Here is a 16,312-nt window from a genome sequence, read left to right as displayed (position 1 = left end):
AGCAGCTGAAGGTCCCCAAATGCTCCCTGCAGCCAATTGCTTTGCTCTCTTGGCCTCAGAAGAGGAGAACAAACCCTCCCCACGCCATTTCTTTATAGAACTAACATCTGAAACCTACACACTTTGATAAATATCAGGCTATGAGAGTTGGGGCTCTGCAGCCTGGAGAAGAGAAGGCTTTGAGGAGGCCTTGGAGTGGCCTTCCAGTATCTGCAGGGGGCTACAGGAGGGACTATTGACAAGGTCTTGTAATGACAGGATGAGGAATAGGTTTAAGCTGGCAGAGGGGAGATTCAAACTAGGTGTTAGGAAAGGGTTCTTTGCAGTGAGGGTGGTGAGACCCTGCCACAGGTTGCCCAGGGAAGTTGTGGAGCACAGAAGCAACGAAGGAGCACAGAAGCACACAACCTCCCTGGAGGTGTTCAAGGCCAGGCTGGATGAGGCCCTGAGCAACCTGTTCTAGTGGGAGGTGTCCCAGCCTATGGCAGGGGTTGGAATTGGCTGTCCTTGAGGTCCCTACCAACCTAAACTATTCCATGATTCTATGTTCCTTCAGAGATCTCACCAGAAGACACAAAACACATCATTTAACTGAGATGATTGTCTAGAAGGAATGAAGTCTTGGTGTGCCAGTCACTCCAGATGCTGTTTTCTCCTGTTCAAGGCACCCAACATTTCATGGTCTTCCTAGCATGAAGGGATTTTGAACCTGATTTCAGTGCAAGCTGCTCCCTTTGATAGAGAGTTACTTTTTCCATCATGAGAAATGATTGTTAGCTGTAAGAGAAACCCCCTTTTTTTGTGTGTGCAAGCTTTGGGCACCACTACCTTTACAGAAGAACAGCATTAGCAAACAGGAATGCCAGAAAATGCTACGCTTGTATTAGTTTCTAAATCCATCTCTTTTTTTCAGTCTTGAAAACCAAACCGAAGTAGCAAGGACCATGGAAATTTTGCCCCAGTACCAGTCCCTGTTTCTGGATCCAGCATTTTTGCAACTCTTACACACTGACTTTTGCTGATTGTCTTGGAAACCGAATGCTGACTGAACCTGGGGGCAACGCAAAGCAAAAGCTCTCTGTTTCACCGTGAGATGTGTTTCCCTGCCCTGCTGTGGGCCCCTCTGCTATGCGGTGGATCAGAAGCACAAGTTGAGAGCCTCGAGTGCAGTGGATCCCCAAATTCATTGCTGCACGGATGAGGTTGAGCTCCATTTCAGCGAGGAAAGGGTTAAAGAGCTGAGTGTTCCCCCGTGCCCGGGAGGCAGCCTTTGTGTTTAGCGTTGGCAGGGACTCGGTTTAGGCTGAGGTTTGTTTTAATTGGGGGAGGGGGGCAGCAAAGAGGGGACGCTCCGACTTCTTCAGTCCATCTCTCTTCCAGTCGTTCCGCGGAGGTGGAGATTTCCCAATCCCACCCAGTCAGACGCAGGCAGGAGGATCTGGGAAGACTATCCCAGGAAAAGGCACTCGGGAGGGAATTTTCAGCAGCAGCAACGGCTGCGGCGGCAGCAGAGCATGAGCGGGAGCCCGAGCGGTGAGTGCGTAGTGCTCGGGGCTGCAGTCGGCACAGCCCGGCCCGGGGCCGCGGCCGCCGCTGCTCGGGAGCGCTTCGGGGGCCGAGGAGCAGCCGAGGGAGGACCTGTGTGTGCCCGTGAGTGGGAGCAGCCGAGGGAGGACCTCTGCGTGCCCGTGTGTGAGTGGGAGCAGCCGAGGGAGGACCTCTGCGTGCCCGTGTGTGAGTGGGAGCAGCCGAGGGAGGACCTCTGCGTGCCCGTGTGTGAGTGGGAGCAGCCGAGGGAGGACCTCTGCGTGCCCGTGTGTGAGTGGGAGCAGCCGAGGGAGGACCTCTGCGTGCCCGTGTGGGGTGGGAGCAGCCGAGGGAGGACCTCTGCGTGCCCGTGTGGGGTGGGAGCAGCCGAGGGAGGACCTCTGCGTGCCCGTGTGGGGTGGGAGCGGGGCAGGAGAAGGGCCCGGCACGGGGCAGCGGCTGTGAGCTGAAGTTGAGCGCCGTGTGCGCGGTGCCGGCTGGTGCGCGGTGCCGGCTGGTGCGCGGTGCCGGCTGGTGCGCGGTGCCGGCTGGTGCGCGGTGCCGGCTGGTGCGCGGTGCCGGCTGCTCCGCAGGCTGCGCTCGGCGGGCAGCGCTGCTTTCGCCTGCTGGCCTCGTACCGAGAGCGCTGCGAGCGGAGAATGTCTGCCTTTGTGCCGCGGCAAGAGCTAGAAGGCAGTGGCCCCAGCAGAGACCGGCAGACAGCCGAGAGGAACTCGGGGCTCCCTTTCTTCCTGCGCTTTCGTGCTCCGCTTGGGTTGGGTTGCTCCAGCTTAGATCTCCGCTGCTTTGGGGGCATATTAATCCCAGTGAACGTTTCAGCTCGTCTTTAACGGTCGACAATCCTGCTTTAGCAGGGAATTTGGACTAGATCGTCTTCAGAGGTCCCTTCTAAGCGCTGCCATGCTGGGATTCTGTGATGCTGTGGTTCCGTGACTCTCTGATACTTCGAGCAATTTCCTTTCCAATAGTCCTAGAATCACAGAATCGTTTCAGTTGGAAAAGACCTCTAAGACAATCGAGTCCAATTGTCAGCACCACCATATCCACTAAACCAGGCCCTAAAGTGTGGTCTCTTCCTGTGGTTCTCGGCATGGGAATTTCTCTGCCGCGATGCCCCGGGCAAGTTAGTTATGTGCTCGTCATCTGTGGCTAATTATGCAGTGCTGTGGGAGCAGGGAGCACTGCATGTGGCCGCCGGATCAGCACAACCTCAGACGTGAAGGAGAACGCTCGATGGTCTTAGGACAAAAAAGTCACCACCGCTATGAGTACGCGGCAGCCTGTACATTCTGACTTCTCTTCTGCGAGGAAGTGGCCTCGAGTTGCCCCGAGGAAAGTTTAGTTTGAATATAGAAGAAACTTCTTTCCTGAAAGAGTTCTCAAACACTGGAACAGGCTCCCTAGGGAGGTGGCTGACTGCCCGTCGCTGGAGGTGTTTCGGATACGCAGAGATGCGGTGCCCCTCGAGGGAACATGGTTTAGCATCGGCCTTGGCAGAGCTAGAGAATGGCTGGATTCCGTGACCTTAAAAGGTCTTTTCCAACCAAAACAATTCTGTGAGTCCATGAAAAATCAATTGCACATAGGCACAGAGGGATGGAGAGTCAGCAATCCATAAGAAATGTCCTCAGAAATGACTACATTAACGTTTTCCAAGCTTTCTGCCTTAGAGAAAAGTTTATTTCAGAAAGAAGAGATGAAAATTGGCACTTTTGTTTTACTTTGCATGCTGGCTGCACAATTGTCATGCTACCATCACGTTCATATGAGACAAATATCTGCATATTATCACACTGTCATCTGAAAATATCCTTAAATCAGGAGGATGCTGATATGTAGCCACTGAAGCACAGGGCTGACTTCTCTTCATAGCAGCTTCCTATTTACCTGGGCAAGTATGAGCCTGGGAAAGTCAGTTCAATCATTGCTGATGCAGTTTTCCCATTCATAAATTGGGGAACCACAGCCACAGTCAATAGTAAAAGCATTAAAAATTGCCTGAAAAGAGCAAACCAGTCAAAGAAGTCTGCTTGTGATATGATTTAGAAACCCACAGTGGAAGCACTTGGACCCTGCTAACTTGCTAAGTGCCCTGAGATAGCAGTGCAAGCAGACAAGGGAGGTTATTCAGCCCCTGTGCTCAGCACTGCTCAGGCCACACCTTGAGTGCTGTGTCCAGTTCTGGGCTCCTCAACTCAAGAGAGATATTGAGGAGCTGGAAGTTGTCCAGAGAAGGGCAACAGAGCTGGTGAGGGGCCTGGAGCACAACCCTGTGAGGGGAGGCTGAGGGAGCTGGGGGTGTGCAGCCTGCAGAAGAGGAGGCTCAGGGCAGAGCTCATTGCTGTCTGCAGCTCCCTGAAGGGAGGCTGTAGCCAGGTGGGGTTGGGCTCTTCTGCCAGGCACCCAGCAACAGAAGAAGGGGACACAGTCTGAAGTTGTGCCAGGGCAGGTCTAGGCTGGCTGTTAGGAGGAAGTTGCTGGCAGAGAGAGTGATTGGCATTGGAATGGGCTGCCCAGGGAGGTGATGGAGTTGCCATCCCTACAGGTGTTCAAGAAAAAATTGGATGAGGCACTTAGTGCCATGGTCTGGCTAGGGCTGGGTGCTAGGTTGGGCTGGATGAGCCTGGAAGTCTCTTCCAACCTGCTTGATTCCATGATTCTATGATAAGGAGGAGTGACCATGGATTGTGTTGAACTTGCAGAGCAGTTGCATGTCTGGTCACATCTTCATCAAATAAACCCAGATGAAAGGCTGTGAATGTGGATCCCTCCTCTGAGGGACAGCACTCTACATGCCAGGCAGGAATGACTTAGTTTAGCCTTCCATTGGCAGCTGAATATAGGTACACACACACACTTCCACAGACCACACGCAACAGAGGAGGGTAATTGTAGTAAATATTTATCCTGCAGCTGCCTCCAGAAGTAGCATCAGTAAATCATCTCTGACATTCTTCCTCTGGTAAACTTCTTGCTATAAACTCGGATTTAGCAGCCCCAAAGGGAATGAAATTAAGATACACTCCTTTAAAAGGATCCTCACAAACCCTCCATCTGAGTCCCTAGATATCAGAAGGTTATAAAGACTTTACTTCCTGCTCTTCCTTTGGCAAGGCTGGAGGGCTTTGTCTTGCTTTGCAAATAGGAGCTGTGTAAAAAAACCTCTGAATCTTAAACTGAGACCTCTTGCTTTCACTGGAGGTGTAGTGTCTATGCTCCCTGGGGTAGGGAGCCAGCTCAGGTATCATAGAATCATAGGATGGTTTAGTTTGGAAGGGACCTCAAAGCTCAGCCAGTTCCAACCCCCTGCTATAGGTAAGGACACCTCCCACTAGAACAGGGTGCTCAAGGCCTCACTCACACTGGCCTTGAACACCTCCAGGGAGGTTGTGGAGCACAGAAGCACCAAATGTGATCGAAGACCCCTGTTAGTTTGAGGCAGAAACTGTATGAAAGAATATGCTGGATGAAGCTCTGTGCTCAAGTAGTCTTGCAAGAGAAATGTGCCAGGAAAGAGGCTGTGGAGAACCTGCATGGTACTTTAGCCAAAATCAAAAGCTGTTCTTTTTCACTTGAATAAGTAAGGGAAGAGCAGTGCATCAATAATGAAAGGCACTACCTTTGTTACTTTCCTGAGTGTTTGTGATGTGTTGCAGCATGAGGCTTTACATCACTTCTCTAACTGCCTGGATTTCAAGTGAAGACTCAGAGCAAGTCCCTGAAACTTCAGAGGAAGACTTTTACAGTCTCTGGTTAGACCTCTGGCCAGGAAAAGCCCTTCAAACTTTATGTGTCATCCCTGAATGTCATTGAAACTCACGTTCAGTGCTTAGCCATGGTGAAGATAATTACACAGCTTTAAGCTCTTTAAAGGAGAAACAAGAACCCTCGGGTTAGTATCGTAAGCAACACCTCATGACTTTCACAGCTAGGAAAGGAAGTGTCATACAGCATTCCATTCTGTAGGTGCAGGATGCATGTAGAGAACAGTTCTGCAGCCCCCAACACAAGAAGGACATGGAACTGTTGGAGCCAGTCCAGAAGAGGCCACAACTCTGCTGTGAGGACAGGCTAAGAGAGTTGGGGCTCTGCAGCCTGGAGAGGAGAAGGCTTCCAGGAGACCTTGTAGTGGCCTTCTAGGATCTGAAGAGGCTACAGGAGGGCTGGAGAGAGACTATTGACAAAGTCTTGTAATGACGGGATGAGGAGGAATGGGTTAGGAATGGGTTTAAACTGGCAGAGGGGAGACTGAAACTGGATGTTAGGAAAGGGTTCTTTGCAGTGAGACACTGGCACAGGTTGCCCAGGGAGGTTGTGGAGCACAGAAGCACCAAATGTGATCAAAGATCACATTTGGTGCTTCTGTGCTCCACAACCTCCCTGAAGGTGTTCAAGGCCAGGTTGGATGAGGCCTTGAGTGACCTGTTCTAGTGGGAGGTGTCCTTGCTTATGGCAGGGGGTTAGAACTGGATGAGTTTTGAGGTTCCTCCCAACCTAAAGCATTCCATGATTGTATGATTCTATATGTTAGTGTGCCTGGTGTGTTGATTTCTTTCTTCTCTTTGCTTATTGCTTCTCTCTGCAGGTGAAGAAGTGAGAGGCATCTCCCTGAGATACTGACACTCCCTCCTCATCTGATAGAGTTTGCTTTTTTGGGACTTGAGGATGGAGGCCTCGTGCCTAAGAGTTTCCTTGCTGCTGCTGCTTCCAGGATTTGCCCTCGGTGACAGCTCTGACAGATACACTGCCAACCGGAGTGACCTGGGGAGCCACCTGTCCACGTTCTCAGGGATGGAAGCCAGCATACTGCTCACCACCAGACAGCCCCTGGTGTCCAACCAGACTGTCAAATGCTCCCAGCAGACTAAGATTGCAGAAACCTTTAAGTACATTAACACGGTGGTGTCTTGTGCTATTTTCATTGTCGGAATGGTTGGGAATGCAACTCTGCTGAGGATCATTTACCAGAACAAGTGCATGAGGAATGGCCCCAACGCACTGATAGCCAGTCTGGCACTGGGAGACCTTATCTACATTGTCATTGACATTCCTATCATGGTCTACAAGGTAGGATGCAACAGCTACACACACAAAGCACACTGTCTGGCTCTCTGTGGTGACTCCTTGCTCTGTGCACACTCTGTGTGAGAAAAAGCACAGCTCTCCTGTGTGTGCAACACACCCCTTGCACTCAGATCTCATCTCCACAGAGAAAAACTGTAACTCCTCTCACAGGTGATGTCCTTAGCTCTTCACCAAAGACCTAAATGCCTTGGGCATTCCACAGAACTCTTCATTTATTACAGCTCCTACAACTAGCTAAAGAATTCCCAAGGGATGACTTGTAGGAAGGTGTCCAGAGAAGGGCAACAAAGCTGCTGAGGGGCCTGGAGCACAGCCCTGTGAGGGGAGGCTGAGGGAGCTGGGGGTGTGCAGCCTGCAGAAGAGGAGGCTCAGGGCAGAGCTCATTGCTGTCTACAGCTACCTGAAGGGAGGCTGTAGCCAGGTGGGGTTGGTCTCTGCTGCCAGGCAAGCAGCAACAGAAGAAGGGGACACAGTCTCAAGCTGTGGCAGGGGAGGTCTAGGCTGGATGTTAGGAGGAAGTTGCTGGCAGAGAGAGTGATTGGCATTGGAATGGGCTGCCCAGGGAGGTGGTGGAGTGGCTGTGGCTGGAAGTGTTGAAGCCAAGCCTGGCTGGGACACTTAGTGCCATGGTCTGGTTGCTTGGCCAGGGCTGGGTGCTAGGTTGGACTGGATGATCTTGGAGGTCTCTTCCAACCTGCTTGATTCAGTGATGCTATGTGGTGCTGAGGGACGTGGTTTAGCATGAGCCTTTATAGAGGCAGAGAATGGTTGGACTCTTACAAGTAAAATAGTTGAATGATTCCATGTCTCCAGGTAGTAATCTTACATAGAAGAAACCCAGAGGTAGCACAGGATTTGTTTGCCGAGTCCTGAAGGCAGGAGTTACCCAAATGGAACAGGGAAGTCCATCAGGAATCTCTCTTCTCTATTTAGACTACAGCTCCCTGGCAGGAAGTGTTTCGAGTGCATGACAAGGTAGGGGCTGAGGAAGAGACTTTACAGTCTAGCTCTTGGTTCAGGCTCTGCTCTGCTGTGATGCCGTTCCTTAATCTGGGGGTGCACAGGCAGCTCCTCCCTCACCCTAATTTCACATCTCATGCCAGCCATTCTGCTCAGGGGATTTGTAACACTGTGCAGCACCTATGGGCTCTGGCTTTAACAGACTATTTTGGGATGTTTGCTTTTGTTATTTTTCAATCAGCTGAACTGTACAGATAAGAAGGGGTTGTTTGCAGTGTGCATATCTAGGGTTTACCAGTTCTGCAGTAATTCTGAGCAACCCTGCCACTCTGCTCAGCAGCACACAAGAGACAACCCAGCTGGAAGAATAACAAAAGCAGTATTTTGCTCAGGGATCCAGAAAATCCTTTTCAGCAAATCTCCTCTCACATAAGCACACTTGGCTGCTCATTTCCCTGAAGAAGAGCAGCATGGCTTGAGAAGCAGTCTACCTAAAAGGATGGGAAGCCAGCCAGCACCACAGAGCAATCAAAGAAAGGCGCTAATGCTGCTGTGTAAACAGCAGACATAGCAGAGGGGAGATGTCTGGAGTTGCTAGGCATGCTTCACCCCTCACCAGGCTTCTGTGATACATGGAAACATTTTCACAGGGAGGGGAAACTCAGGGTTAGCTTTTTAACCTGTTAGTTGAGACAGAATGTGCAGGACATTTGTTTTCCTGCTTTCCAGGATTCCTTAGAGTATAATCTGTTTTCTCTTATGTAAGGACTATGCATTCTCGTCCCATAGCTGCCCAAGCAGGAGAAAAAGGCTGTAGGCATTCCTGATGTCCTGAGAAGGGCAACAAGGCTGCTGAGGAGCCTGGAGCACAGCCCTGTGGGGAGAGGCTGAGGGAGCTGGGGGTGTGCAGCCTGCAGCAGAGGAGGCTCAGGGCAGAGCTCATTGCTGTCTGCAACTACCTGAAGGGAGGCTGTAGCCAGGTGGGGTTGGGCTCCTCTGCCAGGCAAGCAGCAACAGAAGGAGGGGACACAGTCTCAAGTTGTGGCAGGGGAGGTCTAGGCTGGCTGTTAGGAGGAAGTTGTTGGCAGAGAGAGCCTTAAAAAAAAATAGGAAAAAGAACAACTCTGAAAGCACTGATCTGACAAAACCAGAGGAATTTCTCTTGTCTTTCTCCCTGGGCTATGACACAAGGGAAAGAAGTCACCCTGGAGTACACTGGCTTTATAAATTGTGCTCCACAGTTAGGAGGTGCTGACCACTTGTACAAACAGGCACTGTCTGTAGAAGCAGGAATCTGACGGTTTGGTCCTTTCCTCCAGTGCTGCACAAGTGTAACAGGAGTCAGGAATAAAGAAGGTGTTTCTCTTTGTCCTGCTGAAGGCAGGGCAGAAACTCTGCCAGGGTTGTGCCAGAGTTGTTCCATCAGTGTCACTGAACACTTAAATGCCATGAAAGGCAGGAGAGAATCCTGGATGGGTAGCAGGCACTGTCTGTATGAAACACACTTCAGTTTCTGGGAAACAGATCTTGTGTGTCCACACAGCAAAGGTGCCAAGTGGGTACAAGACAGAGAAGGCTCTGAGGCATTAGGATGAGATCAAAGCACGAAAGAGTAGGTATGGAACCTTTGCTTTCATCCTCAGCATCATGTGCAGAGAGAGGACCTCCTGACATGTAGCTGTTGAACTGCAGCAGTTTTTATAGAGCAGTTCAGATCTGGTTCATATCCAGCACCTAACCCAGTTCATCTCTTTTGGGCAGAGCTCCAGGGACATCATCTGCCTGTAAACAGCATCGGTTTAGGATTAGATAAGCACTGAGGGTGCACATGAGCAGGGACTGATGAATCCTCGTGGTTGGGTTTAACACTCCCTCTTTTAGATTGCAGGTAGATTGGTTGTGATGCACAGTGGGGCTTCACGTTTTGGATAGCAGCTAGCACACTAATCAGGGTTAAAACCCAGCGACAGCAGCAGAGTAGGAGCAACTGAGTGACACTTGAAAATCACCCCAAAGGAATGTTCTCAGAACTGCTGTCTTCTCTGCTGCCAGCTGCAGGGTCAGGCCACGGAGGCCACCAAAAAGCAGCAGAGAAGGAAGGATGCTCAAACTGGGCCTGCCTGGTTGCTCTGCTGAAGAATCCTGAAATCATGGTTTCTGATTTCAGGGTGAAAATATGCTGCTGGCAACACTCTTCTTGCACAGGCATTGCGCCCTTGTGTGAAGTACTCCTGAGCTGCAAACGGGCAAGCGGGAAAGAGAAGTTCCTCTGCCACACGTCTGTCTCTGAGACCCCAGAGATTGGAGGAGAGGGTTTGCAAAAGCACAGTCCATTTGACTAGCTTGTGGGGAGCTGGGATATAACCTGGGGTAAGCAGCCCGAGTCCTCCTGTCCTTGTGCTTTGAGAGAAAATACAATGTGTACATTAAAGTGTGCCAAAGCAGCAGGAGGGCAGAGCCAGCAGCCCCAGGTATAGAATCAACCAGGTTGGAAGAGACCTCCAAGCTCATCCAGTCCAACCTAGCACCCAGCCCTGGCCAGTCAACCAGACCATGGCACTAAGTGCCCCAGACAGGCTTCATTTCAACACTTCCCTCAGCCTCTCCTCACAGGGCTGTGCTCCAGGCCCCTCACCAGCTTTGTTGCCCTTCTCAGGACACCTTCCAGTACCTCAACATCTCTCTTGAATTGAGGAGCCCAGGACTGGACACAGTTCTTCTCATTTACCTAAGTCAGGACAAATTCAATTAAATTCCTCTTTTTAAAATATATAGATAAATGTGCTGGCTCCCTCTGAAGTTTCTGTACCCTGCTAGGGCAGAGCAGAGGGCAATGGACTTGTTTTGGTGTAAAACCAAAGACAGGATCAGATCTCTCAACTAACAATATCTACAGAAATGAAAGCTGGCACCTGATCCAAGGGGAAGTAATGAACATGTGGGATGATACTGGAGGATACCCATGGAAATGATTGCAAAATTAATCATAAAAACCCCAGTAACTTAATTCTGATCCCTGTCATTTTGATCAAAATCAACTTGAAAAGAATGTCTAATGATTTGGTATTGATGATGTTTCAATTAGTAGAGAAGTGTAAGAAACAAAAGGAATAAAATGCTTTTAATCTTATAAAAGGAGAGCTTCCTGGGGTGTGGGGAAGATGCTGGAACCAGGATAAAGCTTCCCTGTGAGGGGTGTTGAGTTAGAGAACCTGTCTGAAGCTAATATTTGCCTTGCAGTAAGAGAGCCTCCCAGTCACTACAAAGTGCTTGCTCATTTCTGTGGCTAGGTACATGCTGCAGCCACAGAGCAGGGCACATAATCGAACATCTTCCAGTTGCCTTCTAAAGTGGGATGTATATTGGCACAGGGGGTGGACAAAATCCTGCTAGAGCCACTTCTCCCTGACAGTGTCACCTCTTTTTTAGCCTTCACCTAGTGGTGCCTGAAAATGATTCTGATTTTACCCAGAGCCAGGCAAGGGTCTGGAGCTGAAGTTCTACATGACTACAGTCAGCTGGAGAATTACCAGCTACAGGCTGCCCAGCACAAGAGGGACATGCAGACCTCCTGCTGGAGTGGGTCCAGAGGAGGACCACAAAGATAATCAAAGGGATGGAGTAGCTCTCCTACAAAGACAGGCTGAAAGAATTGGGGCTGGTCAGCATAGAGAGGAGAAGGCTCCAGGGACTCGACTCTTCTCTTCTCCCACTTAAGCCTTTTATGCTGCAACTTGAGGCCATTTCCTCTTGTCCTATTGCTTGTTACTAGGGAGAAGAGACCAACCTTCACCTGGCTAAAACCTCCTTTCAGAGGAGGCAGAGAGCAAGTTGGTCTCCCCTCAGCCCCCTTTTCCCTATATTAAACAATCCCAGAGATGGGCCACAAAAATTATCAGAGGGCTGAACCACCTCTGAAAAAAAATGGAGGCTGTTCAGCCTGGAGTAAAGGCCCCAAGGAGACCTTAGAGATACATTTCAGTATCTGAAGGGGACCAGCAGGAAAGCTGGGGAAGGACTGTTTACAAGGACTTGGAGTGACAGGACAGGGGGCAATGGTTTCAAACTGGTGCATGGGAGATTTAGGTTGGACATCAGGAGAAAGTTCTTTACTATGTGGGTGGTGAGGTGCTGGAATAAGTTGTCCAAAGGTGTGTTTTGAGGCTATGGCCCTGGAGACATTCAAGATCAGACTTGTTGTGTCCCTGGGCAGCCTGATCTGGGACAGCTGGAGATGTCCCTGCTGTGTGCAGTGAGGTTGGACAAGATGGCCTTTGAGGGTCCTCTCTGACCCAGTGCAATCTGTGAATCTAGAACCTGTGACTCTGATATCCCCTTCTTTCCCCCAACATTTTTTCTGTAGCCTTGACATAAAGTAAAAGCCTGGTGTGAGAGGCTGAGATCAAGGCAGGTGTGCATTTTAATTCCTCAGAGTTAACATTTATGTTGTTCAAGAAAGTTATTGTTGGCATGTTTCAATTTGACTCTACTTTACATGGAAAGAAAATGGTTACATGGAATTCCAGAGTCCTGAGCTGCATCCAAGATTTGAATATCTAATTCTGCAGACAGAATCCACCCACTCTTGGATGAGACCTTGAGCCCCCTGGTCTAGTGGGAGGTGTCCCTGCCTATGGCAGGGGGTTGGAACTGGATGATCCTTGAGTTCCCTTCCAACCTAAACCATTCTATGATTCTTACTAGATGAAAGTGCTGCAGAACCTAAGCTTCTGCTGTGCTGACATTTTTTAGTCCTCATGGTTGCAAAGGCAGCTCTGAAACCATGAACTGACTGCACACAGTCTGCTCAAGCATGACGATGGCCCAGCAGAGGAGGTCTGCAAGAAAGCAAACTCTGAAAACAACCATTCCAGCTTCTAGTGATGCAGTCATATTCCAAACAGTGTAAGCTTTGGTTAGTTTTAACTTGTAAAGGTGTTACAAATGTACACTGCATAGGTTGGGTTTATGATAGAAAGAACAAAACCAGTTGTTGCCTGCAGTGTGGAATGGCACTAGGACATTAGGAAGAATTCTTCCCCAGGAGGCACTGGAACAGGCTGCCCAGAATGTCTGTGGAGGCTCCAAGCCTGGAATTGTTCAAGCAGGCTGATCTAGCAGGAGGTGTCCCTGCCCAGGGCAGGGGTCAGAACTAGATGATCTTTAAGGTCCCTTGCAACCCAAACCATTCCATGGTTCTATGAATGTAATCCACCAGTTTACTGGCAGGCACCCAGTCCAAGAAGATCTGTGACCCTGCAGTCACTTGTAGATTTGGCTTTCCTGAGTGATTGTTTAGCCTGCATGTTGCATGTGTACCTGTTGAAAGCTCTATTGCAGCTAGCAAGATTCCTGCTCCTATGCTAATGAGTCACTCTGCACATGGATCAGTATATTTGTATCTGTTACCTAAATGCCTGCTTGAGAATACTGGTCTCAGCCCCAGCCACTCCCTCTTGTCTTCCCAGATGGATGCTTTTCTGTTGCCTTGCCCTGCAGCCCACATGTGTGCATGATGCTTGTCCTTTAAGGCCTAAGAGGGAGCAAGTGATGTTTGCACAGCACCAGGCACATCTTCTCCACGCACCTCGGAGTCTGGCAGGGGCTGCCAGCATGAGTTGCACAGTTGTACTTTCACAAGGAGAACCCCCTTGTGTGCAGCATCTGAATTTGGCTGTCAGCTATTTCCCCATCAGCTGTGAGCTCTGCTTTGACTGCTTGGTTCTGGGACATGCTAATTGTAACCATTCATGACTGCACTGAGTTGGATTTTCATTAGTCTGTACTGCTGGCTGAAGCACCACAGTAAAGAAAAAGTCTTCTAACGATGCAAGTTACTGCTCCAACAGTAGAAGGTCAACACCTAAACTCAAGCTTTCACTCTGTACTCCTACAGCAGCAGTCACTTTCCAGAGTCACCCCACACCCACAGGAGTCTGGTTGACTGGCTAGGCCTGGGTAGTAGGTTGGACTGGATGAGCTTGGAGGTCTCTTCCAACCTGGTTGATTGATTCTGTGAGTTTAAGGTTATAATGGCTGTGTGAAAGACAAGAAAGAGTTACAAGTGCTACAGACTTGCTAAGTTGCTGATGAAATATTCTGATTATTTTATATCTCCTCTTTAGCTCCTTGCTCAGAAGTGGCCTTTTGGAAATTCTGAATTTGGACAGTTTCTTTGCAAATTCCTTCCCTTTATACAGAAGGCATCAGTGGGGATCACAGTCCTTAATCTCTGTGCCCTTAGTGTGGACAGGTACAGTATGTTTTACTCTTTTGCCCTCATAGCTTTCCCAAACCTGGGAGCACTCAGTATGGTCTTAGCAGGCAGACTGCAGTCTAGACATGAGTTGCTTTCTGGTTTCTGATATCCTGGTTACAACACAGCACCACACTTCTGACTGAAAGTGTAACAGGAAGCCTTGGGACCAATGAACCTTAACAGTTTTTTGAAGGTATGTAGAAGCTCCAGCAAAGCCTTATTTCTCCTTCCTTCACCAGACTGAAATCTACTGGGACTTGACTCAGTATTCAGACCTCTTTCTTTGCTATGGCCTATGACAACTAAATGCTGTCCCATTTGAGTAGGGATCAGACTCAAACTGTTTCATTTCCTCCCCCCAAGTTTACACACTTTGCCAAGGACATACTCTGTCATCTGGTGCTGCTCTAGTAAATGGTTGCAGAGAATGTGTGCTAGAAAACAGATGTGTACAGCCAGATCCTGCTGTTGGCCAAAATGAAGTGAATCTAGGCTAAACCACCATGAAATCAGTAGTTGAGAGCAGCAAGCAAAGCTGGGCAGGGGAACTGCATGCTCATATTAAGACAATTCTACATCAGCTAATGTTTGGGCTTTAGTATGGGAAGTGAGTAAGTATGGAATTGTTTGCTGTCACAGCTGGACTGTTTCTGCTCTACAGGCAAGTTAGGCTTCTCCAGAGGGCTGCAGCACCTCTGCTGTGAGAAGAGACTGAGACAGTTGGGGCTGTTCAGTCTGAAGAGGAGAAGGCTCCCAGGTGACCTTATTGTGGCCTTTCAGTATCTTAAAGGGGCTACAAGAAAGCAGGGGAGGGACTTTTTATGCTGTCAGGGAGTGATAGGACTGGGGGGAGTGGAACAAAGCTAGAAATGGGTAGATTCAGACTGGATGTTAGGAAGAAATTCTTCACCATGAGGGTGGTGAGACCCTGGAATGGGTTGCCCAGGAAGGTGGTGGAAGCCTCATCCCTGGAGGTGTTTAAGGGCAGGATGAGGCTCTGGCCAGCCTGATGTAGTGTGAGGTGTCCCTGCACATGGCAGGAGGGGTTGGAACTCGGTGATCCTTTTGGTCCCTTCCAGCCCTGACTGATTCTGTGATTCCTACTAAACTGCTGAAAACAATCTCCTTCATAGTTATGTTGGGTCTATAAATGGGGCTGCATTCTTTGAGGTAGAAAAAGTCCACTGGTATGAATTCAGAGCTCCACGGCTTTGATAATTGTTGACTTTTTCTGCCCCTCTTGCAGACTACAGCCTTAATTTAGAGCAAGACTGTTCCTTTCCCCTCCATCCCCTCTGTCAGCTGCATGCCACTGTGAGCCTGCACTCCTTAGAGCTGCCCCTCGCACACAGTGGCTTGTGCTGACAGGGCAGTAGGGTTTGCCTGTGGGTGCCCAAGGGCAACCATGTCCATTGCCATGTGCAGAGGACTCGCAGGGGCCGACAGAAAGCACCAGAGCAGGCATCTGCCCTCCAGAGGAAGCTCACATTTGTTTGGGATGCCTCTCAGGCACTCTGTAACTCTGGGTCATGCTGACGATAGTCAGACTCTTTCTAAACAGCGCCCGACTGTGACTAAGAGGAAGGATATTTCCCTCCTGGGACTTCTACTCTTCCTTATGTCCCAGGCATAAGATTTTGATGAAGAAATGCTTTTAAGAAGAGGGGAGATGTGGATCTTATTTAATGGGTGTACACCCTCCTCTCTCCTCCTCTGCATATCAAATGGCATAGAAGCACTGCCTCCCTCCTTTCTGATACTCTTTGAAGATAAGGATGTCTTTAGAAGATGTTTTTGTCTGCAGTTTGCAAGTTCAAAGATAGTTTGCTTTAGCATGTTCAAAATCACTGTTCTTACATTCCTGTTAAGATGCTGTGCTGAGAACCTGTCCATACCATACCTGTGCCTGTGCTGTGTGTGGTGGTGCTGCAGATACCAGAGCAAATGCTTCTAACCCCTTCACTGCTAGAATGATGGCACGCCAGACTCTGGCTCCTGCCCTGATATATCCCTGGAGCACTGCAGTTCCATACGGGAAGGTGTTACTGTTTTGGGGAAGTAAAGCAAGCAGTGTAGAAGCTGTCCTGTCACCACGGCCAGACAGTTCCTGAGCAGGCATTTCAGATTATTACAAGACTAAAATCCATTCAGTTCCCCACCTCCTGCCCTGATATATCCCTGGAGCACTGCAGTTCCATACGGGAAGGTGTTACTGTTTTGGGGAAGTAAAGCAAGCAGTGTAGAAACTGTCCTGTCACCAAGGCCAGGAAGTTTTTGAGCAGGCATTTCAATTAAGAGAAGAAAGAGCCTGTCCGTTCCCCAGCTAGGGGAAGGGCTGCAGCCTGATACAAAAAATCCTCCAGCACTGAAGGGAGAGAGATTCATAGAATCAGGACCCTTTCAGCTGGAAAAGACCTTTAAGATCACCGAGTCCAACCATTCCCTGACTCTACCAAGTCT

The 16,312-nt window shown here is 49.5% G+C and overlaps 1 protein-coding gene across 1 annotated transcript in view; it reads left to right on the top strand.

Moving 5' to 3' along the window:
• Positions 1–1,348: 1,348 nt before the first annotated feature.
• EDNRA (endothelin receptor type A) overlaps positions 1,349–16,312 on the top strand; it is a 30,613-nt gene continuing 15,649 nt past the window's right edge. The window contains exons 1-3 of the mRNA XM_064149452.1: positions 1,349–1,533; positions 6,134–6,615; positions 13,719–13,846. Of these exons, the coding sequence (XP_064005522.1) occupies positions 6,214–6,615; positions 13,719–13,846 (530 nt within the window). The 5' untranslated portion in view covers positions 1,349–1,533; positions 6,134–6,213. The remainder of the gene's footprint in view (positions 1,534–6,133; positions 6,616–13,718; positions 13,847–16,312) is intronic.

The sequence above is a fragment of the Pogoniulus pusillus genome, chromosome 10 (genome assembly GCF_015220805.1).
Source record: "Pogoniulus pusillus isolate bPogPus1 chromosome 10, bPogPus1.pri, whole genome shotgun sequence".
NCBI lineage: Eukaryota > Metazoa > Chordata > Aves > Piciformes > Lybiidae > Pogoniulus > Pogoniulus pusillus.
Note: the sequence above shows the minus strand (reverse complement) of the source record. Positions and strands in the feature narration are given on the sequence as shown.